The following is a 24940-nucleotide window of genomic DNA, read 5'->3' on the forward strand; positions in this document are numbered from 1 at the left end:
GTGAGTGTCACTATTATACCCATAGGGTTATTGTACCATGCTGGTTGTTGTAGTTCTTTGGAGCTACAGCTGGGTAGGACTGCTAGTTGATTCACTACCTTGGAAGGCAATGCCTTCTTATACCTTGACAGCTGGTCCTCAAGAGAGGAGGCTTTTGGGTCCAATCCAGCTTGGCTCCTCCAAGTTCTGTTTCCACAGAGCATATGTCTTCAGCAATGAGTTACCTTCAGCCTCTGGGAGGCAACTAAGAGCAACAGCAATAATCTATCATAATTTGAGAGCCTGTTGGACTCCTGACCAGCAATTTGAAAGAGGGCATCTCATACTTGACACTAAGGTTTTGTTAGTCTATAGTCCTTGAGGGAGCAAGTGGAAAGAAATTTTAATTGTATATGTATACGCACAAGACATATATGTAATTTTAGGTAAGTAAATACTAATGTGATTCTTTGAGGCTTTTTCAGACATTGTTACAGATACTTTGCTTTCCTCCCTTCATCTCTACATAGCTTTCTTCAGCTCTTTTGTTGATAGTCATCTTGACTGTCGTGAATAGTGGTACGTGAACAAATATGGATGCTAATTTTTTCTGTGCTGGGGGTACTTGAGTTTCTTCAGAATACTATTATAGGGTCATGTGTTACTTCTATTTTTAATTTTTTATTTCCTCCATACGAGAAAGAGGTAAATTGGAACTCTACTGAGAAGAGCTTTGTGTGCTAGTCTAATCTGTTGAGGTGACTGTGCCAAAAGTACTATTTAGTGCTCATACCCTTTCTTAAACTATCCACTCTGTAGAATTGTCACTAATCCTCATTGACAACTGTTAATACGAATCAGAAAGACAACATACGCAGCAAAATGCCTCAAAGTGATCTATGCCTGTGTTAATGAAACACTCCATTTAAAACTTTCCTAAGGAGAAAAACAGAAAGCCATGTGCGTGTAATGATTTTGTATACGCGTGTTAGTTCCTGTTTTCTATATGCAATTAAAAAAATAATCTGCTATATTTTAAAATCTTCTCAGAGAGTATGAGTAGTTTTCTCTTTTTAATCTTTCTATTAACTTCATCTAGATTTAATAAGAAACCAAAGAGAGGAATACAATACCTCCAAGAACAAGGGATGCTTGGCACCACACCTGAAGACATAGCTCAGTTCTTACATCAAGAAGAAAGACTAGACTCTGTAAGAATACTATTTCATTTCATTCCAACCCTATGTACAGTTTATATGTGTATTAAAACAGTCTAGAGCTTGTGTAACCAGGTAGTCAAAACTTGTGGTTCTTAGGATTTTCTGTTTTTTAAATGGTTCTGTGGAAAATGGAACATGCTGTTGAATATATTTCTATCCTTTGTTTTTACATTAGACTCAGGTGGGTGAGTTCCTGGGAGATAATGATAAATTCAATAAAGAAGTTATGTATGCATATGTGGATCAACATGACTTTTCAGGAAAGGACTTTGTTTCAGCCCTTCGTCTTTTTCTGGAAGGATTCCGTCTTCCAGGGGAAGCTCAAAAAATTGATCGATTAATGGAAAAATTTGCTGCAAGATACCTAGAATGCAACCAAGGGTAAATAAGATTTGTATGCTTTTTGGTTGGTCAGTTATATCCATGGTAGCCAAAGCCCTTCCTTAAGACAGTTTATATTGTCTGCTGTTTAGCAGTGTTAGGACAAATTATCTGTAATTATAATAGAGGATAGAGCGTTAGTCCTGAGGGAGAACATTAAAAGTAGTGTTTGAAATGACTTGTTTATATGAAACAAAGCTAATAATGTGATACATTTATTTTTTCTCAGACAAACCCTTTTTGCTAGTGCGGATACTGCTTATGTTTTGGCCTACTCAATTATCATGTTGACTACAGACCTTCACAGCCCACAGGTATGTTTTCTTCTACATCAATTTCTACAGTAAATAGTGAGAATTAAATGTAGTCTTTTGAATCTGTTAAGTAGTAGTTGAGATATATTATGTTGTTAAACCAATTGACAGAATTAAAATGGTATCCATTTGATATTAATTCTAATAAAATTCATAAGAATTTGTAAAGTGTTTGTCAGTCTCATGATTGAAAAGTATACAAAGGTTAAAACAAATTTTAACCTAAAGGATGTTTTAGGTCTTTTGAATGTTCATTACATAGAAACTATTATGTAATTTGTCTTTTTAAAAAGCTATTTAAAGTTTGTACAGCAGTGGGATTAGTATTAAGGGATTATATAGTATAACATAGAATATATAGTACTATTAGAATTGCAGCATTCCCTACAGTTACCAATGGTCATTCTTGGTGTACATACACACACACACACACACACACACACACACACACACACACACACACACACTCCTACACACACCTACCTCAGTTATATATAATTTCCTTTGTCTTTCAGTATGTGTCTCTGAGAGAGACACACTGTAAGCATAATCACAAACATCTCAAATAAAGCATTCAACAAATATATTAACTATAGATGTGCAGGAACTATGCTTAATAGTCACAATTTCTTAGGGTTATAAAGGACTGCCACTTGATTTCAGACACCTACATTGAAATGTTGTTTTTGAAGATGCAGTACTTTTTAAAGTTTGACTTCTAAAAAACACATTTTGGTATTTTTTTAGTAAAATTGCCTCTATAAGTTATTTATAAGAATCTCTTAGCTATTAACTAGGCATGCACATCTTCAATCCCAGCACTCAGGAGGCAGAGGCAGGTGGATCTCATGAGTTCAAAGCCAGCCTGGTCTACAGGTGAGGCCTTAATTTAAGCATAGGGGAATAAAATTCAAGAGTAAGGTGTTCCATATAAGATTTCAAGAGAAGAAATGTAGAATTGGTTTTACATTGCTCCAAGAATCCCTCCATGGTAGCAGTGTGCAGTTTTGAATGACTAAAAGCAGTGTTTTCTCTTATCCCAAGGGAGCCCTTACCAAATGCTGACACTTAACAGTTACTTCTTATTTTCCTCAGCACATCGTCTTTCTTCTGATTGGCACAACACCAAAACATTTTCATGTTAACTATTATGTGATTTTAATCTTCTTTACTTTAAATTGTGATCATTCTGACTTTGTTTTTTCCTATTTATTTTTCTTTTGGGGGGTGTTCAGTGAACTTTGTTGATGGTATTCAAGAGAGTAGGGCTCCCTAAGGCCCTCCTGTTACTCTGGGGGTCTGGGATGGACACTGAGGGAGAAGCTCAGGGTTGAGTTGGACAGGGGCTGCTCAGCAGCTGAAGCCTCTCTCTTGTTCTAGTATCCTTGCTGTTCTTGCTCATGTGACCTTGCTGAGAGTGGATTGGTCAGGATGGGCTTCTTACTCCGTGGAGGCCATGAGGTCTACCAACCTATTGCTGTAGCCAAATTCATCATACCAGGAAGTGAGCTTTATAAAGTTGTCATTGAGAGCAGTGTCAGCCCCAGCATCAAAGGCAGAAGAGTGGGAGACAGCTTGGTCCTCAGTGTAGCCCAGGATGTCCTTTAGTGGACCCTCAGATACCTGCTTCACCACCTTGTTGATGTCTTCATACTTTCTCCAGGCAGCTTGTCAGATCCACCACAGACACATTAGGGGTAGGAACACAGAAGGGATGCCCATGAGATTTCCATTCCGCTTTGATGGCCTTGGCATCACCAGTGGATGCAGGGATGATGTTCTGGTCAGCCCCACAGCCATCGCACCACAGCTTCCTGAAGGGACCATCCACAGTCTTCTGGGTGGCAGTGATGGCATGGACTGTGGTCATGAGTCCTTGTACAGTGCCCAAGTTGTCATGGATGACCTTGGCCAGGGGTGATAAGCAGTTGGTGGTGCAGGAAGCATTGCTGACATTCTTGAATGAATTGTCATACCTTTCATGGTTCACACCCATCACAGACGTGGGGGCTTCAGTAGAAGGGGTGGAGATGATTACCCTCTTGGCTGCAGCCTTCTCCATGGTGGTAAAGACAACAGTAGACTCTACAACAGACTTGGCACCAGCATCACCCCATTTGATGTTGGTGGGTACACTCTCCTGGAAGATACTGATGGCCTTCCCATTGATGACAAGCTTCCCATTCTCAGCCTTGACTGTGCCTTTGACTTGCCATGGGTAGAGTCATACTGGAACATGTAGACCATGTAGTTGAGGTCAGTGAGGGGGTCATTGATGGCAGTGATGTCCACATTGCCAGAATCGAGGGCTGCCCTGGCAACCAGAAATCCAATATAGCTAAATCCATTCACTCCAGCCTTCACCATCCATTGTATTTCAGAAACCAGGCTGGCACTGCACAAAAAGATGTGGCTGCCTCTGAACAGGAAGGAGTAGAGAGACTATTTTACTTCCTTCCTTCCTTCCTTCCTTCCTAAATAAGCATCTGTCAAAACTTTAGGTTAAATGGCTTGCTTTTTGTTTTTTAAAGCCATGACCTGAGATAAAATTTTAGAGTTATGATGTTCTTCAGTATTACTGTCTTAAATTACCAGTTAAACCTAGAAATTCATATTTTTGCAATTTTACAGGAAAAGCATTCCTGTTCAGCTTTCAGCATATTAGATTCTATTTGTAGAGTAATGCAAACTTAAGTTGATGTATTCGCCACGATTTGACCCTGTATTATATATACTATGTTATGTTCTGGGCTTTCCCACGTGAGATCTGTAAGCCTTTGAAAACCTGTGTGCTTTAATGTGTGCCTGTGAGAGCCTCCTTCCCTTTAGAATTGAGCTAATTCTTGATGTCAGGTGGTAGAAATGTGTCTAATTAAATATCTCTTCAGAAATACCTTAAGACAACTGAGTTTTATCTGTCTAATTTCCTAGAGATGGAGTATAATATACTTTCTATGTTAATTCCATGTTTGGCAATGCTGCTACTGCTATCTTTCAAATTATCAATTTGTATTCCATTGCTTTATTAAGTTGAACTTCCCTGTTGAGGACATTTAAACAAAACGAGACATTCTGAAAGTGCTTCATCCAGATCACCTAATGTAATATAGTTGTTGTGATAACTCAGAAAATGTTAGGGAATTTAAATAATTGTTATTTTTGCAGCCACCTTTTTTTAGATAATGAAATTCCATTTACAAGTTGTTCATGTCATTCTGAACTACATTTTGAATCCTTTGATGTTTCTAATAGTTTGTGTGGGCCTTTGTAAGACCGACTAGAAGTCTTGTACACCTTGGACAGAATCAAGTCACTCATTTATCCTCTCTCCTTCCCTTCTTGGATTATTCCTTTCCACAGTATTGCGCCACTAAAGCATTTGCCGGAATGTATCTTTTCTACATTACCCTTGTTTTCCACTTTCATTTTTATATACATTATGTTGAATATTTTTCATTTCTAGACTTTAAAAGTCTCTTAATGAATAAAATTTTTATGTTAATATTTAGAAGTGACAATGGTTTTTCATATCTAGGTTAAAAACAAAATGACAAAGGAACAGTACATTAAAATGAATCGAGGTATCAATGACAGTAAAGACCTCCCTGAAGAATATCTGTCAGCCATTTACAATGAAATAGCGGGGAAGAAAATATCAATGAAAGAAACAAAAGAGCTAACAATCCCTACAAAATCAACTAAGCAGAGTAAGTACAGCGTAACCAAGTCTGACTGCTCACTGGCAGGTGTTGTGTGGCTGGGTTTGCTCTGTTTTTAGGGTGGTTGTTTTAAGACTGGCTCCTCTATGTTTCTAAAGCTGACCCAACACTTTCCTGAAAAGGCCGGTGGGGAAGGTGTGTTTCTAAGAATGTTTGTTTGTGTGTTTGTTTCCCCTATTCAAGGACACATGTGTCAGTGTGATTTGGCTATTTTGCTGAGAACTGTCATAATGGTGACGGATTTGAGTTTTTTCTTTTTTCTTTCTTTCTTTTTTTTTTTTTTTTTTTTTTTTTTGTTTGTTTGTTTTTCCTCTTTAACATCTTTAAGAAAACAGTGACTAGTGATTAATAAAAAAAAAAAAAAAAAACAAGTAATTTACATGTGTTGGGAGTGTTTAAATATTGGCCTTTTCTTTTAGCAGTTCATCTTAGGGACTTTGGGATTAAAGAAATTGGTTAGAGGATACTGAAGAGATGACTTAGAAGTTAAAAGCATTTTGCTGTCTTCAAGAATACCTGGGTTTGGCTCCCAACACCCACTTAAATGCTCACAGCCTTTTGTTTTTCAAGACAGGGTTTGCTTCTGTAACATCCCTGGCTGTCCTGGAACTAGCTCTTCTTGTAGACTAGGCTGGCCTCAAACTCAGAGATCCATCTGCCTCTGCCTCCCAAGTGCTGGGATTAAATGTGTGGGCCACCACCACCTGGAAACTCAACTATCTATAACTATAGTTCCAGGGTATCTGACTGTCTCTTCTGGATCCCTCTGGTACTAGGCATGCATGTGGTACACAGACATATGCAGGCTAAACTCTCACATAAAAATAAAAACTAAAAAGACTCTGCTTTCTCATCTATAAGCAACATGATTCTGTCTGTCTTTTTTTTTTTTTTTTTAACCATTACACATAAATGGAAGCTGGATGTGGATGTGACTAGGAGAGGAGAGTATTAGTGTTGAGGATGAGTATGTCAGACTACCTATTACGATGCTATTAGCTCCTCTGTACTAGGAGCCTACTGTGGACCCAGCACTATTCTAGATATCATATATACATTTAGACAGTGATGATTCATTAGAGCTTAGAGCTGACCCAGGGTGGACATCCCTGGGCCCATGAGTGTAATGGCTCTAGACTATAACTTGTTTGGAAAGAAGAGTCTTGCCTTTCTAAGCACTTGTACTTAGAGGAAAATCTCCATTTGAACATGATATTGGTAGTAAATCTTTTTTTGTTTGTTTTTTTGAGACAGGGCTTTTGTGTATAATAGTCCTGGCTGTCCTGGAACTCACTTTGTAGACCAGGCTGGCTGAGAACTCACTGAGATCCACCTGCCTTTGTCAAATGCTGGGATTAAACGTGTGTGCTAACATTGCCCGGCGGTAGCAAAATATTTTATCATGAGGCAAGTGATAAGGTTTATAGGATAAATCTGTTCTGAAAGTTTAGATTTATAAGAGCCCAGGGCAGTAGACAGGGAGATAATGTCAGTGCAGTATAACTGGCCTTACCCTTTATTCCTTCTAGTGTTCAGAAAGAATTTTTCTAAGGTCTCTCTGTAGATAAGGAAACTCAAGCCCAGGCGGATTGGGAAAATAATTAGACTTAACCTTTCTTTAGAAGTCATATCTAATTAAGTAATCTTAACTACCTCTACCTTCTCTCATCATGTCTACTTTTAACATTTATTTATGTGTATAAATAGAGAAGAAAGAATTAGGTTGCTTATGGACAGAAAAAAAAAATTGAAGTCTGACTATATAATGCAAACATTTTTTTGAGGACATCTACCTGTAAAACATAGGAGATCAAATGGAAAAGACAGACACTGACGAGATATGGTTGAGTCTTAGTCTACTCCAGTATGGAGTAAAAGTTAGTAATATGTCCATCAGGTGATGCTACTTCAGCTTTCCTTCTAGCATGAGATATAGTAAGCCTTCAACTTACACTTAAACAAATGCCTGTTTTCTGATTTGATTTCATTTTGCCCAGATCATAACCTCCACACCATATATTCCCGTTTCTCGTTTGATGGTTGACATCAGTGGGAACCCTGGTGTGGGAAGAAGGTGTGGTGTGCTGGGAACGCTGAAGTGACTTAGGAGGGCCTGGCCAGTGATTTTTGTGTTGCTGACTAGGGACAATGCCACTGTGTTTACCTCTTTTCTGCTTCCTGCCCCATGGTTAGTTCCTTCCCTTGATACTGGAATTTTGAATGTTGTACTCTGAGATTTCCATAGGTTTCCACTATTAGTTCAGTATTCCTCCATCCCCAAGGTGCATTTTACTCTTTAAAGTGAAATTTCAAAGGGAGATGTGTACAGCACTTGGCTAGCATGCACAGAACTAGCATGCAGCATGACTGTCCATCAATAAATAGATAAATTGAATGGTTCTGTTGGCTTTTAGTGTATTTATAGGGTTGTGCATCTATCACCTCTGTCTAAGACTAACATTTCGTTACTCCAGAATAAAACCCTGCATCTGTAAGTTGTTACCAGAGTTCCCTCTGCCTTTGCCCTGGCCAACGCCAGTCTGCTCTGTCCTTCTGGGTCTACCTGTTTCAGATGTTTCGTGTACTTAGAATCAAACAATATATTATCATTTCTGTCTGACTTCTTAGGAATATTATTAATTAGCATTAATTATTACTTGCATTTACTTTAAAAGTGTCATTGTAAGTACTTTCTGTTTTTTAAATGGTAATATTTCTTATTTCAGATGTAGCCAGTGAAAAACAAAGACGACTTCTGTATAACTTAGAAATGGAACAGATGGCCAAGACAGCTAAAGCACTCATGGAAGCTGTGAGCCATGTCCAGGCACCTTTTACAAGCGCAACACACTTGGAGCATGTGAGGCCTATGTTTAAGGTTAGAATTTCTAGTAACTTTGCTATAATGTATATTTACATAGGCTTTTGCTTAGCATATTTTTTAAAATGAAGTTATAGAGTCTATTTGATCTAGAAGATATCCCTGGTTGTTTAGAATTTAATTAATGTAAATTATCTCTTTATTAAAGAAAGTGAAAGATGGTGTGCAGTGTAATTGGTAGGAATATAATTTCAGAAATTACCAGTAGAAGGCTTTGGAGAATGGTCATTAATCCTTGGCTTGCTTCTTTAGTTATAACTGGTTTATTCCTAAATCTTGGACATTCAGACCCTGATCAGCACTTCCATCCCAGGAGTTAATATGAGTGTTCTGAGGAGAGCTAGAGCCATAGTGAGCATTCAGAACCAAATGGGGATGCCTGTCCTGGGATGTGATTGATAGTCCCTGTCACTTCATTGAAGAAAACTAGCTTTCCCTCTCCCGGAAGCTGTCAGCTGTGACTAGCTTCATGGTGAGGGTAGGACACCATGGCTCTGTTCTTCCACTAGCTTCATGGTGAGGGTAGGACACCATGGCTCTGTTCTCCTTCCACTGTGCTGGGATGTGTGTGGGTTGCATTTGTGCGTGCTGTCACAGTCTGTGAATTCATATGTGCATCTGCACTTTTGTGTCTGGCAAACGCTGTTTCCTTGAAGTCCCTCACCACTCCTGGGTTCCTGCCCCCTCCTCCACACAGACCCTGATCTTGTGGGGAGGGAGCTGCCATATAGACATTCCATTTAAAACTGAGCTTTTTAAGTCTCTTGCGCTCTCCATGCTGTCCAGCTTTGGATCATACTGCAAGAAGAAGCCTCTCTCTTGAAGGCTGGGTGATGCACTTATGTGTGGATATAGCACTATGTCATCAGGAGTCACCTTGTTGCTGTGTTCATTTAGCAGAGTAAATGGTAGGGGCGTCCCCCAAAAGCCCACAACCTGCATATGGTCTCAGATGCTTTGCTTTATTATAGTGCCAGGTGTGCATTCTGTCTCATGGAGTTGGCCTTAAATCAGTCTTTAAAAATTGACTTGTTACTCATGTAACATCATGCCACTAATACACCAGTGAGCATGTCTTGCTAAGCAGATCTCTGTTGAAGGTAACTAAAATTATTACTCTTCTTTTCTGGGAGCAAATCTAGCACCTTCCAACACTGTAAACACTAACCATTAAGAGTTGAAGCTTCCAACAAGGTGCAGCAGAGGTAAGTAGAAGGGAGACTTACCTCAGGAGATATAGGCTTACACACAGCTGCTCAGAGCAGGCAAGAGCTTTACCTGTAGCCCCACACTATCAGTTTGTTTTAAGAAGTGAGAACACTAGGAAAATGCAGAATCAATCAGAGCTTCACTTGGTTCGTACAGAACGTCGGGGATTATATGCATACTTGCACGATTTGGTGAGTTCAGGCATCCAGAGCAGGGTGGATGGGGCAGAGGGCACATGCCCAACAAAATCTCCACCTTTCCACCCACTGCCCTCTTCTGATATTATGCTAATATGCATTAAGGCCCATGCTGGTACATACATGTCCAGCTAACATTGCTTTAAATGATTTTACTGGCAATACATTTATTAAAAGAAATAAATAAAAAGTTTCAGTCAGCTCTTCCACCTCTCCTGGGACATTTGCAGCTCAGTATCCAAATAGCGCTTCCTCCCCTTCCATCCAAGTACCCACTCTTGTGGACGTAGTTAGTAGTCAGGGTCTCTAGGTGCATGCAGCATATGCACATAGCTTGCATGTCCTTAGTTTTTCAGGACAATCCCTGAACTGTTGACAAAATGTACTTGTCTTTGTCATGTGTTCAGGGGTGGGAGGAGGTGTTGGAGCTCCCAGTTAAGCAACAGCTAGATTTCTTTCTCCTTTTCTGTGACATAAGCATATGGTGTCTTCAGTGATAGGATTTCATAGTGTATGACCTCACTGGGGTATTATTCCTCATTACATGGTTACTCCATTTAAACTCCTTTTATAAACGTATATATTTAGGAAAGTACTACAGTAGTAAGTTTCCAAATAGCTTTTCAAAGGACCTTCAGTGCTAGAGCTCACCCTCCACATTTCCTCATCTGCCCTGCCCTCCCCCACTACCCTTATTTACCCTCCTATTCCTCCTGATCTTCTCTCGATAGCACTATACTCTATCTCTCACTCCTTGGGAAAAAATCGCCTCCTCCGTGTTGGCCTTTTACTCACTGCCTGACCTCTGTGAGTTAGTTTTTCTAAGTGAAGCACACATATCTAAAGGATATAAAGCTAACATCCTGTATGAGACAAAACATGTAACATTTGTCTTTCTGGGTCTGGGTTACCTCACTCAGAATGATTGTTTTTAATCCTATCTATTTTTCTGTACAGTTCATTATTTCATTTTTCTTAACAACTTAATAATATTTCATTGTGTAAACATACTACATTTTCTTTAGCTAATCATCTGTTGTCAAACATCTAAGCTGCTTTGTTTTGTTTTTTAGTTTTTTAAGACAGGGTTTCTCTGTGTAGCTCTTGCTGTACTGAAACTCGCTTTGTAGACCGGGCTGATCTTGAACTCACAAAGATCCTCCTGCCTCTGCCTCCTGAGTGCTGGGATTAAAGGTGATGCCACCACCATCCAGCCCTCCAGTTTCTGTCTGAGTGAGCAGTAGTGGACATGGAGATGGATAAGCAAGTGTTTCTGTGGTAGGATGGAACATCCTTTGGCTGTATTCGTAAAAGCATCAGGGTCGGGTATTGAGGTACATTGACTCCTAGCTTGCTAAGGAACTACCTCGATGATTGCTGTACGAGTTTTCACCCCCCAGCAGCCATGGATGAGCATTCGCTTTACCCCACATCCTTACCAGCATGAGCTGTGATTTGTTTGACTGATTTTGACAGGTGTAAGATAAAATCTCAAAGTAATTTTAATTTGCATTTTCCTGTCATAGCCAAGGATTTAAGTGTTTCTCAGCCATTTATGTTTCATCTTTTGAGAGTTCTGTTTAGTTTTGAGCCACATTTTTCAATTGGATTTTTTCATCCGTCTTTTTAGTTCTTTCTAAATTCTAGACACCAACCCGCTGACATTGGTTAATTGGTAGAATGGGTTTGTTTGTTTGTTTTCCTCCTTTAGTAGGCTTCCTCTTCTTGAATAATTGTGTCATGTGGTCCTAGTTACTCACTATTGGTCTCAATGCCTATACTGTCTCCATCCTGTTTGGAAAGTTTTTCCTGTGCCAATGAGCTCAGATGTATTCCCTACTATTTCTTTGCCCAAATCAAGGTTTCAAGTCTTATGTTGAAGTCATAGACCACACTTTTTGTTTTGTTTTTCAAGACTTTTTGTTTTGTTTTTCCTGTGTAGCTCTGGCTGTCCTGGAATCACTCCGTAGACCATGCTGGCTTCCAGTTCACAGAGATCCTCCTGCCTCTGCCTCCCAGGTGCCGTGATTAATGGCATGCTCCACTACTATGTGGCTCACATTCTTTAAGCATTATTATTTTAGAAGAGAAGAGACTTTGTTCATTCCTAATAGCTAGTACTGTTTTTGGCTTGTACTGGTTGGGGGAAGGGACTAGATAATAAATTTCTAATTTACTAGAATGTGGTTTATGATATTAAGGGATATAAACATTCATGAGAACATTTTCATAACTATTCAGAGGATTGTATTGGAACTAAAAAATCTGGCTTATTGTAAAGGACAGTGCTTACAAAGAGAAATGAATTTAAGTCAGTGCTAAGACTACATGGATGTTGACTATTCCTGTGTTTTCATTGTTGTGAATAATTTATAGATACAGTTCTTAATATAAGCCTTAGGCTATTGCTGAATTTATGATTGTTTCCATTTATTTAAGCCCAAGAAACAGGATTTTCTTTTTAAGAGAGCTTTCTCACTATGCCAAGAACCTCAGTTATCACTTGATGTGCATGGTCTGTTTTAAATCTTGAATTTTTCTAGTTGGCTTGGACACCGTTTCTGGCTGCATTCAGTGTGGGTCTACAAGACTGTGATGATACTGAAGTGGCCTCTCTTTGCCTAGAAGGGATAAGATGTGCAATCAGGATTGCGTGCATTTTCAGCATCCAGGTAACAGTTTCACCTTTGTAGCTAGTTTGGAAAACACATGCTGTGGATATAGCCAAAGCACAGTGTTTTTTCTGACTTCTTTGAAAACCACCTTCAAGTTTATGATAGAATTTAAATGAATAGTTTTAAGAAACTCACATAGAGTAATTCTGTTTGGAGTTTCTAAGCATTGTAAGTATGTATTTTAGATACCTTTTAACTTAAGCCTCAGAACTAGTAACCAAGTACCTAACATACTTGCCATAGAGACAGTCTTTTCTAGGAGTTTATGAACTTTCAAGATGACTTTTAACTAGACTCTCTTTTCTCTTAACACATTTAGTATTTAATTGTGAATGATATGACTTGGTATATTACAAAATACAGCCTAGCTGTAGGGGGAAAAAATGAACAAATTTATAAGGCAGGTTTTTGCTAACATAGTTGAAAAAAATTTTAGAAAATTTATTTTCACTGTATGAATTTGTTTGTTGACTACTAAAAAATCTCTGTGCCTGTGTTTTGGAAGTCTGTGAACTTCCTGCCTTATTTTAAGATTATAATTTTTTAGATTTGTATGTAATCCATAACATATCTGTTAGAATTTATTAAATGCAGTTTGTTCAACATGAGTTAAAGGCTAGTTAGTATGCAGTATTTTCAAGCATGTGAATACAATTTCTCTTTTGTAGCTGGAAAGAGATGCCTATGTCCAAGCACTAGCCAGATTTACCTTGCTTACCGTGAGCTCAGGCATCACAGAGATGAAGCAGAAGAACATTGACACGATAAAAACACTCATCACAGTGGCTCACACGGATGGAAACTACTTAGGAAACTCGTGGCATGAGGTAGAAACACTTTCAACTTTGCAATTGAATTTATAAAATGAGTTGATGCTAAATATTCTATCAGTAATATACTTACTTGTAGAACACAATTTAGTATACTTTAAAGAAACAGATTTTAGTAATAATTTATAATGTAATCTGTTTTTAAACCCTAACTGCATGCATTTTAAGATGCAAATATACTTTGTTTCCTTTTGTACTGAAGATCCTGAAGTGCATCAGTCAGTTGGAGCTGGCACAACTTATAGGAACTGGAGTGAAGCCTCGGTACATTTCTGGGACAGTTAGAGGCAGAGAAGGCTCTCTCACGGGGACAAAAGACCAGGCTCCTGATGAATTTGTCGGTCTGGGGCTAGGTGAGAGGTTTTTAAATTACTTTTAGAAAAAATATCACAATGTTTTAACATCTAGATTATGTAATTTTTTTTATTGTGACAATGAAATATAATTAGAAATGAGGTAAGTTGCCCACTGCTAATGTAATAGGAAATTAGTCTTTTTTACTTGGTCTGGTTTACAATATTAAATGCCACCTAGTTTCTTTCTAGTGACTGTGAGAACAATACACTCCCACTTTTTTTAAACAGTATTTTTAAAATTAATTTATTTTTTTACATTCTAATCCCAGTTCTCCATCCTTCCCTCCCACTCCCCTCCAACCCCCATCTGCTCCTCAGAGAGGTAAGAGGCCTTCCCTGGGAAGTCCTCTAAGTCTGTCCCATCATCTTGTGAGGCAGGACCAAGGCACCTCCCCACCCCCACACCCCTGTGTCTAGACTGACAAGGTGTCTCTCCATACAGAATGGGCTCCACTGAGTCAGTTTGTGCATTAGAGTTAGATCTTGGACACTGCCAGTAGCCTCATATATTGTCCCAGCCACACCATTGTCACCTATATAAAGGGAGCCTAGCTCAGTCTTCTGCAGGTTCCCCATCTGTCAGACCTGAGTCAGTGATCTCTCACCAGCTCGGGTCAGCTGATTCTGTGCGTTTCCCCATCATGGTCTTGACGCCTTTGTTCATATTATCACTCCTCCCTCACTTTCGATTGTACTCCAGGAGCTTAGCCCATTGGTTAGTTGTGGATTTCTGCATCTGCTTCCATCTGTTTCTGGAAGAGGGGTCTAGCTTCTCTGGGGTTGTGGATTGTAGGCTGGGTATCTTTTGCTTTATGTCTGGTATCCACTTATGAGTGAGTACATACAATATTTGTCTTTCTGGTGTTATTTCACTCAGGATGGTTTTTTCTAGTTCTATCCAATTGCCTGCAAATTTTAGAATGTCATTGTTTCTTCCTGCTGAGTAGTACTCCCTTGTATAAATGTACCACATTCTTCAGTTGAGGAGCATCTAGGTTGTTTCTAAGGTCTGGCTGTTATGAATAATGTTGTTATGAATATAGTTGAGTAAATGTGCTTGCAGTATGAATACCTCCTTTGGGTATATGCCCATCAATGGTGTTTCAGGACCTTGAGGTAGGTTGATCCCTAATTTTCTGAGAAATTGCCATACTGATTTCCACAACAGCTATACGAGTTTGCACTCCCACCAGCAATGGAGGAATGTTCCCCTTTCTCCACATCCTCTCCAACATAAGCTGTCATTGGTGTTTTTATCTTAGCCATTCTGATCAGTGTAAGATAGAATCTCAGAGTGGTTTTGATTTGCATTTCCCTGATGACTAAGGATGTTGAGCATTTCCTTAAGTGTCTTCCCACCATTTGAGATTGTTCTGTTGAGAATTCCCTGCTTAGACCTGTACCCCATTTTAAAATTGGATTATTTGGTAGTTTGATGTCTAGTTTCTTGAGTAGTTATATATTTTGGATATCAGCCCTCTGTCAAATGTGGGGTTGGTAAAGATCTTTTCCCATTCTGTAGGGAGCTGTTTTGTCCTGTTGACTCCGTTCTTCGCTTTACAGAAGCTTCTCAGTTTCAGGAGGTCCCATTTATAAATTGTTGCTCTCTGAGTCTGTACTACTGGTGTTCTATTTAGGAAATGGTCTCCTGTGCGGATACGTTCAAATGTATTTCCCACTTTCTCTTCTAAGAGGTTCATTGTGGATGGATTTATGTTGAGGTCTTTGATCCATTTGGACTTGGGTTTTGTGCATGATGATAGACCTGGATCTATTTGCATTCTTCTGCATTTTGACAGCCATACCAGACCATTTGTTGAATGTACTTTCTTTTTTCCATTTTGTATTTTTAGTTTCTTTGTCAAAAATTAGGTGTTCATAGGTGTTTGGGTTGATACTGGGGTCTTCGATTTGATTCCATTTATCCACCTGTTTGTTTTTTACGCCAGTACCAATCTGTTTTCATTACTATAGCTCTATAGTAGAGTTTGAAGTCAGGGATGATGATGCCCCCGGATGATCCTTTATTGTACAGGATTGTTTTGGCTATCCTGTGGTTTTTGTTTTTTTTTTTTTTTTTTTTTTTTTTTCATATGAAGTTGAGTATTGTTCTTTTAATCAACTCACTTTTAAGACTAGGCAAGTAACTTAAATGTGTATGCTGATAGAAAACAATAGATAATTGGGGCAACCAGAGAAAGCACTCACGCTCAGACATTTTAAAGTCACTGTGGAACCTCTTTCCCAAGCTTTCAGAAGAGCTTGGAGTGGCCAGTAGTACAAATGAAAATACTAGCAAAACTGTAAGGTGATATAGTTTCAGTCACAACTGGGAAGAGTCCCACCAAGGGGAAGCCTAGGCTTTGACCTTGACTTCTGTGCTGCTTCTGGGTTTGAATTCTTCTCTACTTCTTTCATACTGGCTACATGAGCTCTAGATTCCATTTCTATTGCAAACTAAAGATCTCATCTAATTGTAGGATTGTTAGGATCTGCAAGAATATATACACGGATGGACCTAGCACAATGCCTGGAGCATTACAGATTAGGTTATAGTATCTAAACCGTCGTCCCCACTCCATCTCTACTGTCCAGGAGCCAGGCTTGAGCAGAGCAGTAAAGAATAAGCCAGAGAGCCATCAGTATTCATCTTTTAAGACTTTGTAATACAACATTATACTGTGAACACTTCCTGTCTTTATCCTTTAGTAATTTGTTGTTGTTGTTAGCAGTCCTTAGGAAATCTATACGGTTTCATGTTTTAAAATGTATCCACAGGGAAAGACAAAGGATTTGGGCTATGTTTTGATTTCAGGTTGGATTATGAAAAATTAGCCCCTAGTGGTGGTTTAATTTAAGTAATTTAACAGTGCGGTCTGGCAGTCAGTCCCTCGGGGACACCATGGCAGAGTGTCAAGTATAAATAAGTCTTGCTGCCTCAAGTTCGTGATTCTCTTACCGCCACCTCCCAAGATTTCAGGGCTGTGCCATCATGTCTGCTGTCTTGTAGACTGTGTGTCGAAGTTTTCATTTGGATTTCTTCTATTCTTTGCTCACCTCTGGTTTGTCAGACATTGCTTTCTGCCCGTGCTTGTGGGAAGACTGCTGTTGACCTGGGCTGTTTTAGCAGAGGCCTCCCTGTGAGCCTCTGACACAGGTCCTCCCCTCTGGCCCCACGCTCACATGCGCAGCAGGTGCTTTGTTGAGCAGGTTGTTCTACTTAAAAGTTAAGCTGGAAAAGGCTATATCCATAAGCAGCCAAGCCACTTTAAAGCTAGTAGTTTTCAGTATGAACCAGCATCCAGGCACCAAACGTGTGTGACACCGTAGTCACGTGTCACCGCTATAGGGCGATGGAACCTGGGATAATGGAGCCCCTTGTTTTACCTGCAGCACACTGACTGCACCTTCGCCTACTGCTATGTCAGCCAGCAATTGCAACTCCGAAGTTAGGGCTTGTCTCCCAGCAACCTGGCCGCTCAGTCCGCAGCCTGGGAGGAATTCTGTCCCTGCAGGCTCTGTCAGAACCTCTAAGGTAGCTTTAACGAAAGCTCTGTCTTTCTATTTACAAATAAGACTCAAGATTCAAAGGCTGGGTGAAAACCTTCGAGCTTACAGAGACTGGATTGCAATTAGCTAACCTTCCTCCTTGCTAGTGTCTCTGAAAGACCCTTGCTTCTGCTTTGCCAAACCAGCAAAAGCTGCACCACTCCAAACCCCACCCCACTACTTCCTGTGTCTGTCTGTCTCTCCCAGATGCCCTCCGAGGCTCTTTGATTGCTTTCTGATTGCTAATGCAGCCTCTTGACCCAAGGTTAATTTTATTTAACACAAATGCAAACTCAGAGTTCACTGTGTGTGTGTGTGTGTGTGTGTGTGTGTGTGTGTGTGTGTGTGTGTGTGTGTCTGTCTGTCCGTCCGTCCCCCAACAGGAGCCAGTAAGTGAGGTGTACTAAAGTCTCATGCAATAAGTAACTTTATTCAGAGTCCCAGACAGCTTATACCAGAATGTTAAGAAAGGTCACCTGAGTAAAGTTCACCTAAGTTCAAGCTGCATACGGTCATAAGGACAAGCCTCATGTGACAAAACATGTTTTTCTATAGAGACATGTAAAGGATAATTTACACATTTGATTGAATAACAGCAGCAAGCAATAATGGGTGATCTGAAGTGACAGTCCTATTAGCTCTACCTAAGAGGAGCACAAAGACACATTCCAAGAATAGTTCCATGTTTTGAAGAAATTGAAGTCATAAAGTTCTTGTGTTCTTGGAGCTTTCTCATAAGCGCTCAGAGCCAGAATCCTCCTCACATGACTCCATCCCTAGACTGTTCTAACAGTCATGCTTTAATATCTGTGGGGATTTGAATTTAGGACCCATGGAGATACTTAAATCCTCCTGCATACTCAAGTTCCTCACATAAACAGTATAGTATATCCATACATCCAACATATATCCTGCTATATCCTTTAAATCATCTCTAGACTGCTTATACCAAGTAGCAAATTGCATACAGATAGTTGTACAACAGGGATAAAAATTTGTATGAGTGTAGAATAGGTAAAAATTTTTGCCCAAATATTTTTCTCATTTACTTATTTGTTTTATTTATTTATTTTCTAGGACAGGGTTCTCTATGTAGCCCTGGTTGTCCTTGAACTCACTCTGTAGATCAGAGTGGCCTCAAATTCAGAGACCCGCCTGCTTCTATCCCCCAGGTGCTGTATTTAAAGGCGTGCGCCAGCACTGCCTGACATCACTTTATTTTTCAAATTAAAATATTATTACATATTTCCCTTTCCCATTTCTCCCTCTCATTCCCTCCACAGGAAGTCCCCTAATGTTTTTGATAGATGTGAAGCTCACATGTGGAGGGCAGATTGTACATGAAAGAAGTCTGTGGCTTTATGCTTTAGAAATAGAAACTTAGCAGGGAAGCGGTGGTGCATACCTTCCTTTAACCCCAGCACTCTGGAGGCAGACAGGTGGATTTTTTTGAGTTCTAGACCAGCCTAGACAGAGAAACCCTGTCTCGAAAAACCTAAACAAACAGATAGAAATCTTAAGATCATCAAGACCAGGCCACGGGCAGGGTGGCAAGACTTCCTTTGCTGCCAAGTCTCAGGGTCTGAGAGTTGGGCCCTTCTCTCCAGCACTGCAAAAACAACAAACACAAAAACCTTATTTGCATAGCTGGCTATGTAGATGCACAGCATAACCCCAGCATTTGGGAGACGGAGGCAGCAAGATGACAGGTATGAGGCCCACCTGGTACACAATGAAACTTAAAAAATCAAAAAGGTTCAGAGTTATAGATTTGAATTTGGGGCCTTCTGGCATATATTAATATCTGAAAATTTAGTGGCTTTGGCCACATAAGTCTTTAAGAATAAATGTAGCACATATCTTTCTTATTCTAAATATGAGTAATTTGGTAAAATGAGAATTGTCTGTTACTATTATATATTATCCTACACTCTCTGAATGATGTTACATGATTGAAAAATAGGTTCTTTGAGTTCCTAGACATTTTATACATTGTTTGATTCCTTTGTTTTTACAAATTATTACAAATCACATTAAATATAGAAGTTTAAAATGCTCTTTGGATCATATATTTTAATTGATCCACTAAAGAAGTTATGCGATGACTGACATGTTTCCTTCATTCAGCTCCTGCCTGCTGTATTTGTTAAATGTCCCTTGGCACTGCTTCCCACCACCTCAGTCACTCTTGGCCTGTACTTCATGGTTTTGACTCAGTTTATCTTCCATGTCTTTTCCTGTTCCAGTATGTTACCTCTGTATTTGTGGGAAATGTGGGGCATGTCAGTTTTCCAAAGAACAAGTGACTGTGTGTCCCAGTGACTGCATTGCTGGGTGTGGTGGGGCACTGGCAGCCATGTGTGCCACTTAGTGAGACTCTGTCTCAAGGAAAAGAAAGAAAAGAAGGAAGCAGCACATTAAATGAGCCTTTGTAAAGAAGAGGTTTGAGACTGATTGACAGACTTGTGATGTGGCCACTGGAGTCATCTGCAGAGGACAGCGCATGCAATAAAACTGGTGCATCTCCAAGATTAAGGGAAAGTTTCCAGGACCACCAGTTTTGTGATCTAAATTCATAGGGGTCTTAATGTGTCTGCCCCTTGCCAATATGTCTATTACCATGTCTCATATTATGTCATGTATCTCACTGAGCACGCGTGTTAGAATGTGTTCTGGGACACTGAGACCTCTCAGTGCACTCTGGGCTTGAACTGTTTTCTGACTGCAATGCTGTGCACCTCTCTCATGTCGCAGTTGGAGGGAATGTGGACTGGAAGCAGATAGCAAGCATTCAGGAGTCTATTGGAGAAACCAGCTCGCAGAGTGTTGTGGTGGCTGTAGACAGGTAAGCTGCTCACTTTCTCCCTTCTCCCTTGAATACTCTCACCTGTATTGTGCTCCTCATTTAAAAAGAGCAGAGATATTGTCAAAATAACTTTTAGAAAGTAATGGAAGACTAATTTGTGATATACTGTGATTTAGATGATGAAGTACCTTTGATTTTGGTTTTACAAATGTAAAATACAGGAAGGATTTTAATTGCATAAAACTGTTACACTTGCTACTGGAAATATTAAAGAAATATTGTTCTTGATGATGAGAAACACAAATATCTCTGTAGAAAAATATTCTTTTCAACCCTTGGAAATTAAGTTATCTTTCTAGGTAAGTGGTGTAAATCAACATTTTAAGATTTATTTATTTATTATGTCTGTTCAGTATTCTGCCTACATGTATTCCTGCAGGCCAGAGGAGGGCACCAGATCACATGTGATGGTTATGAGTCACCATGAGGTGCTGGGAATTGAACTCAGGACCTCTGCAAGAACAGTCAGTGCTCTTAATAACCACTCAGCCATCTCTAGAGAAATCACCTGATTCCATTACAGAGTCTAGCAATATTTACTGTGGTCACTACGAGAACTCTGTAGTTTTCATGTATTCTGTGTCCTGATTTCAGTCTAACCATTGGTGTAAATGGTGTGCAGTTCTCTTGATGACCCCATGGTTGTTTTTTGCCAAGGTTTTAATTACTTACTTCATTTTACCCGAAAGAACAGTACAGAAAATCTTAAGCCATTCCTTAGTAGGAGCTGAAATTTTATGTCTGTCAGCCTGTTTTAACTGAAGATTAAAATTAGTTGTGAGACATTCAAATTGTTTAAGTAGAGAAAAACTAGATTGCATTGAAAATGGTTGCCGTGAGTTTAATTAATGTAAATACGATGGTGTGTGGAGAGTGTGTAAGGAGGCTTTGGAGTCAGCCTGCTGCAGTACGAATCCTGACTCTGCCCTTACTGGTTCTGTGACTGCAGAAGCTGTGACTTTGTTTGCATGAGTATCTCTGTTCCCAAAGTTGTGCTAATACCCCTAGTTAAGATACAAGGGTAGTACACCCTTGATATGCTGATATGCTACGCTTAGTACACTATGTTCAAGATTAATATTTGAGCTGTCCCTGCCTTTGAGTTTTCCCCTTTATTGTATAAATCTAGTTGTGTAGTTTTAAGTTGAGGAATATCATCAGACCTGAGAAGATACAGTCTTCTCATATTGATGCATAGAATTCACTTCTGGTAAAAAGAACATTGTATGTGAGTGTACTGAAGTCTCATACGACTAGTGACACAAAAAAGCCCCAGAAAGGGAGGATGCGCAGAGCTCACCAAATTCTTGGATAAAGCAAGAGCATTTGTAAAATTTTCATCATTTTTAAATTCTAATGAATTTTCTAACAAATGAATGTTGCTTAAAAAATTAAAATATAACTGTTTCTTAATGTGCTTATGGTTTTATATATATATATATATACATATATATATATATATATATATAAAACTCAAGGTAGAGCACTTGCTTAAAGCTGGTAGATTATCAGTAAAACTTGGAAATCCCATCATTTCCTGGTAAACCAGTTCATTGCTTCCACGGATTAATTTCTTCTCACCCTTAGAACCCCATGAAATGCTTGCCTAAAGCTCCACTGTACAGTCCTGAGTCCAGAGTGTAAGTGGAAAGGACAGGGAGCTCAGACAGTTCTTGTTAGTAAGCTGGTGGTGAGTGTATGTTCACGGGGCCATTTGGCCCTCGTAAAACACTGAAGAACCATTAATACTCCAGGCCATTTCTTTTTTAGTTGCTGTAATAGAAGTAAGATTTTAAATTTAAGATTTGTAAGTTTTTAAATTGTTATTTTTCCCCAGGATATTCACAGGATCTACAAGGCTAGATGGAAATGCTATTGGTGAGTATGAATGTTTATTCTACTCCTAAGCTGCCCTTTTGGTTAAAAAAGCTTTAAAGTTGAGATTAAAATATAAATGTATTTATTTTTTAGTTGATTTTGTTCGTTGGCTCTGTGCCGTGTCTATGGATGAATTGCTTTCCACTACACACCCAAGGATGTTTAGTCTACAAAAGATTGTAGAAATATCATACTATAACATGGGAAGAATACGACTGCAGTGGTCTCGGATTTGGGAAGTTATTGGAGATCATTTTAATAAGGTATTTTAGTAATTATAGTATTTGTTTACATTTGCAATATTTTTCTTTGTTTAAATTTACCTAATCATAACTTCATAGTATTTTTTCTTCTAAGCAGTTATTTGTTATAGTTTCTTGGGTTTTTTTTTTTTTTTTAAATCTATGTTTGATTTTGGTTTTTTGTTTGTTTGTTTTTGATTTTTGAGACAAGGTTTGTCTGTGGCTTTGGAGCCTGTACTGGAACTCGCTCTGTAGACAGGCTGGCCTTGAACTCACATGTGAAACCTATATGTGAATGTGCATTTGTGTTGTCTCTGTGTGTACATATTTGTATATGTGTATGCATGTCCAAGGAGGTAGACCACTAGAGGGCATTAGATCCTGTGAAACTTGAGTTTTAGCTCTAAGTGGGTGTGAGTTGCTAGATGTTGACACTGGAACTGGACTTGGTCCTCTGTAACCAGCCATTTCTCTAGCCCTTCTTGAGACAGGCTCTTGCCAAACATATAGCACAGGCTGGCCTAGAACTCACGGACATTCTGTCTCAATCTGCCCAAAAGTGTTGATAATAAAAATTTGTAGCATGATTCCTGGAAGATTTTCTAAATTTAATTATAAAACTATAACAAGCCAGGCAGTGGTGGCACACACCTTTAATCCCAGCACTCAGGAGACAGAGGCAGATGGATCTCTATGAGTTCAAGGCCACGCTGGCCCACGAAATTGATGTAGTCTGAATGAGAAACAGAGCTCACCCAAAGGTGATCCCCGCACCTGGAGTGATGCGCCTTTAATCCCAGCAGTAAGGAGGTGGAGACAGGAAGACATTTGGCTGGGCAGAGAGAAGGATATGCGGGAGGAGACAGGAGTTGAGGCAGTCAAGCAGTTTGAGGACAGGATGGCCTCTTTGGTCTGAGCATTGGAAGAGGTGAGAGCTCTCTAGTGGCTGACCGCTTTGCTTCTCTGACCTTTCAACTCCCACCCTCGCACCACCCGATATCTGATTCTGAGTTTTTATTATTAAGAAAAATTAGAATTTGTGCTACATCTGTTTTCCGTTTTTCACATACTGGTGCCTTTGTGAAGAACCTAGGATTCATCTTCTTATGCTGATTATTTTGTAATTTTTCTAAGGCAAAAATGAAGACTTTAGTTTTAACTCTAACATTAGCATCTTGATTTTGTTGCTGCATTTACAGGTTGGTTGCAATCCTAATGAAGATGTAGCCATATTTGCAGTGGACTCCCTGAGGCAATTGTCAATGAAGTTCTTAGAGAAAGGGGAACTTGCAAATTTCAGATTTCAAAAGGATTTCTTACGGCCATTTGAACATATAATGAAACGAAACAGGTAAAAAGAAAATTTAGTTGAATAATATCAGTAGTATCATATTATGTTCTATGCCAGGGAGAAAAGTAAAACAAAGAATAAGCAATGGGTGGAATTTCAGCGGATGCATATATAAGCATTTACATTACTATTTTAGGTCTCCAACAATTCGAGATATGGTTGTACGGTGTATAGCACAGATGGTTAATTCTCAGGCTGCAAACATTCGCTCAGGATGGAAGAACATCTTCTCAGTATTCCATCTCGCTGCATCAGACCAAGATGAAAGCATAGTAGAACTTGCATTTCAGACAACAGGGCACATTGTCAGTAAGTATCCCTTAGCTGTGAGAGTGCAGATAGAAAAGCTGGCTGTATTCATTTGGTTTGTGGTGCTGAGGGTTGAACTCAAGGCCTGGGGATTGCTGGGCCAAATACACTAGCAATGAGATATATACTTCCAGCAGCTAGGGTCTTGGGTAAAGTATTTTGTTTGATTCTATTAGTGTTAATCCTGTATAAAAGATAGTGATTAAATGTTTACTGTGCAAGCATGATGACCTGAGTTTGTGTCACCAACCAAAACAATCTGTGCATGGCCAGGCACATCTGTAAACCCAATTTGTGTTTATGTGGGGTGAGACTATCTTACTTATCGTTTAGTGAGTGTTTGCATAAATATTAAGCTATTTACTTAAACATTTCAAATAATAAAATGTCCCAATAGGCAGTGTTAAACACAGGTATCCAGAGGGTAGTTAATTCTGCATATCTGTCCAACAAAATTAAAGTGCACCCATCACTTTATTCTGTGGTGTTGATAGTGTAAACAAAACAGACACATCTTATTTGCCTCCCTGCTGTGGACAGGCTAGTCATCAGGACAGACTCAGACCCATTTTTGTTAGATGTCAAAGCCCTTGGCGTCCTGTGAGAAGAATGTACCACATTTTAATTGGATACAATTAAAATAATTGAAAATGTGTAGTTATTTCTATTTATTTTTCTCTGTTTTAGCTCTTGTATTTGAAAAACACTTTCCAGCCACTATTGATTCTTTCCAGGATGCAGTGAAGTGCTTATCTGAATTCGCATGTAATGCAGCTTTCCCAGACACAAGTATGGAAGCAATTCGACTTATTCGCCATTGTGCAAAATATGTGTCTGACAGACCTCAGGTATAGCATCATTGAATAAAGTCTTTCTCAGTAATGAGTGCAGTCTGAGATCTACATTTGTTTGGAAAGTTAGGGTATAGGGAGCATTTGAGACCAAAAGTGGTCTGAACTTGATTCTGAGTTAAGATGGCCAGTG

General features: G+C 39.3%; 1 protein-coding gene across 1 annotated transcript in view; it reads left to right on the forward strand.

The window, feature by feature from the left end:
* Nucleotides 1–24940, forward strand: part of Arfgef1 (ADP ribosylation factor guanine nucleotide exchange factor 1) — a 77678-nt gene that overhangs the window by 35231 nt on the left and 17507 nt on the right. Inside the window, exons 15-28 of the mRNA XM_051197066.1 lie at nt 1079–1190; nt 1375–1580; nt 1810–1894; nt 5430–5601; nt 8340–8491; nt 12444–12572; nt 13244–13402; nt 13608–13758; nt 20065–20155; nt 22014–22054; nt 22148–22317; nt 23496–23647; nt 23784–23956; nt 24644–24804. Of these exons, the coding sequence (XP_051053023.1) occupies nt 1079–1190; nt 1375–1580; nt 1810–1894; nt 5430–5601; nt 8340–8491; nt 12444–12572; nt 13244–13402; nt 13608–13758; nt 20065–20155; nt 22014–22054; nt 22148–22317; nt 23496–23647; nt 23784–23956; nt 24644–24804 (1954 nt within the window). The remainder of the gene's footprint in view (nt 1–1078; nt 1191–1374; nt 1581–1809; nt 1895–5429; nt 5602–8339; nt 8492–12443; nt 12573–13243; nt 13403–13607; nt 13759–20064; nt 20156–22013; nt 22055–22147; nt 22318–23495; nt 23648–23783; nt 23957–24643; nt 24805–24940) is intronic.

This window comes from Phodopus roborovskii, unplaced genomic scaffold, assembly GCF_943737965.1.
Source record: "Phodopus roborovskii unplaced genomic scaffold, PHOROB, whole genome shotgun sequence".
Lineage (NCBI taxonomy): Eukaryota > Metazoa > Chordata > Mammalia > Rodentia > Cricetidae > Phodopus > Phodopus roborovskii.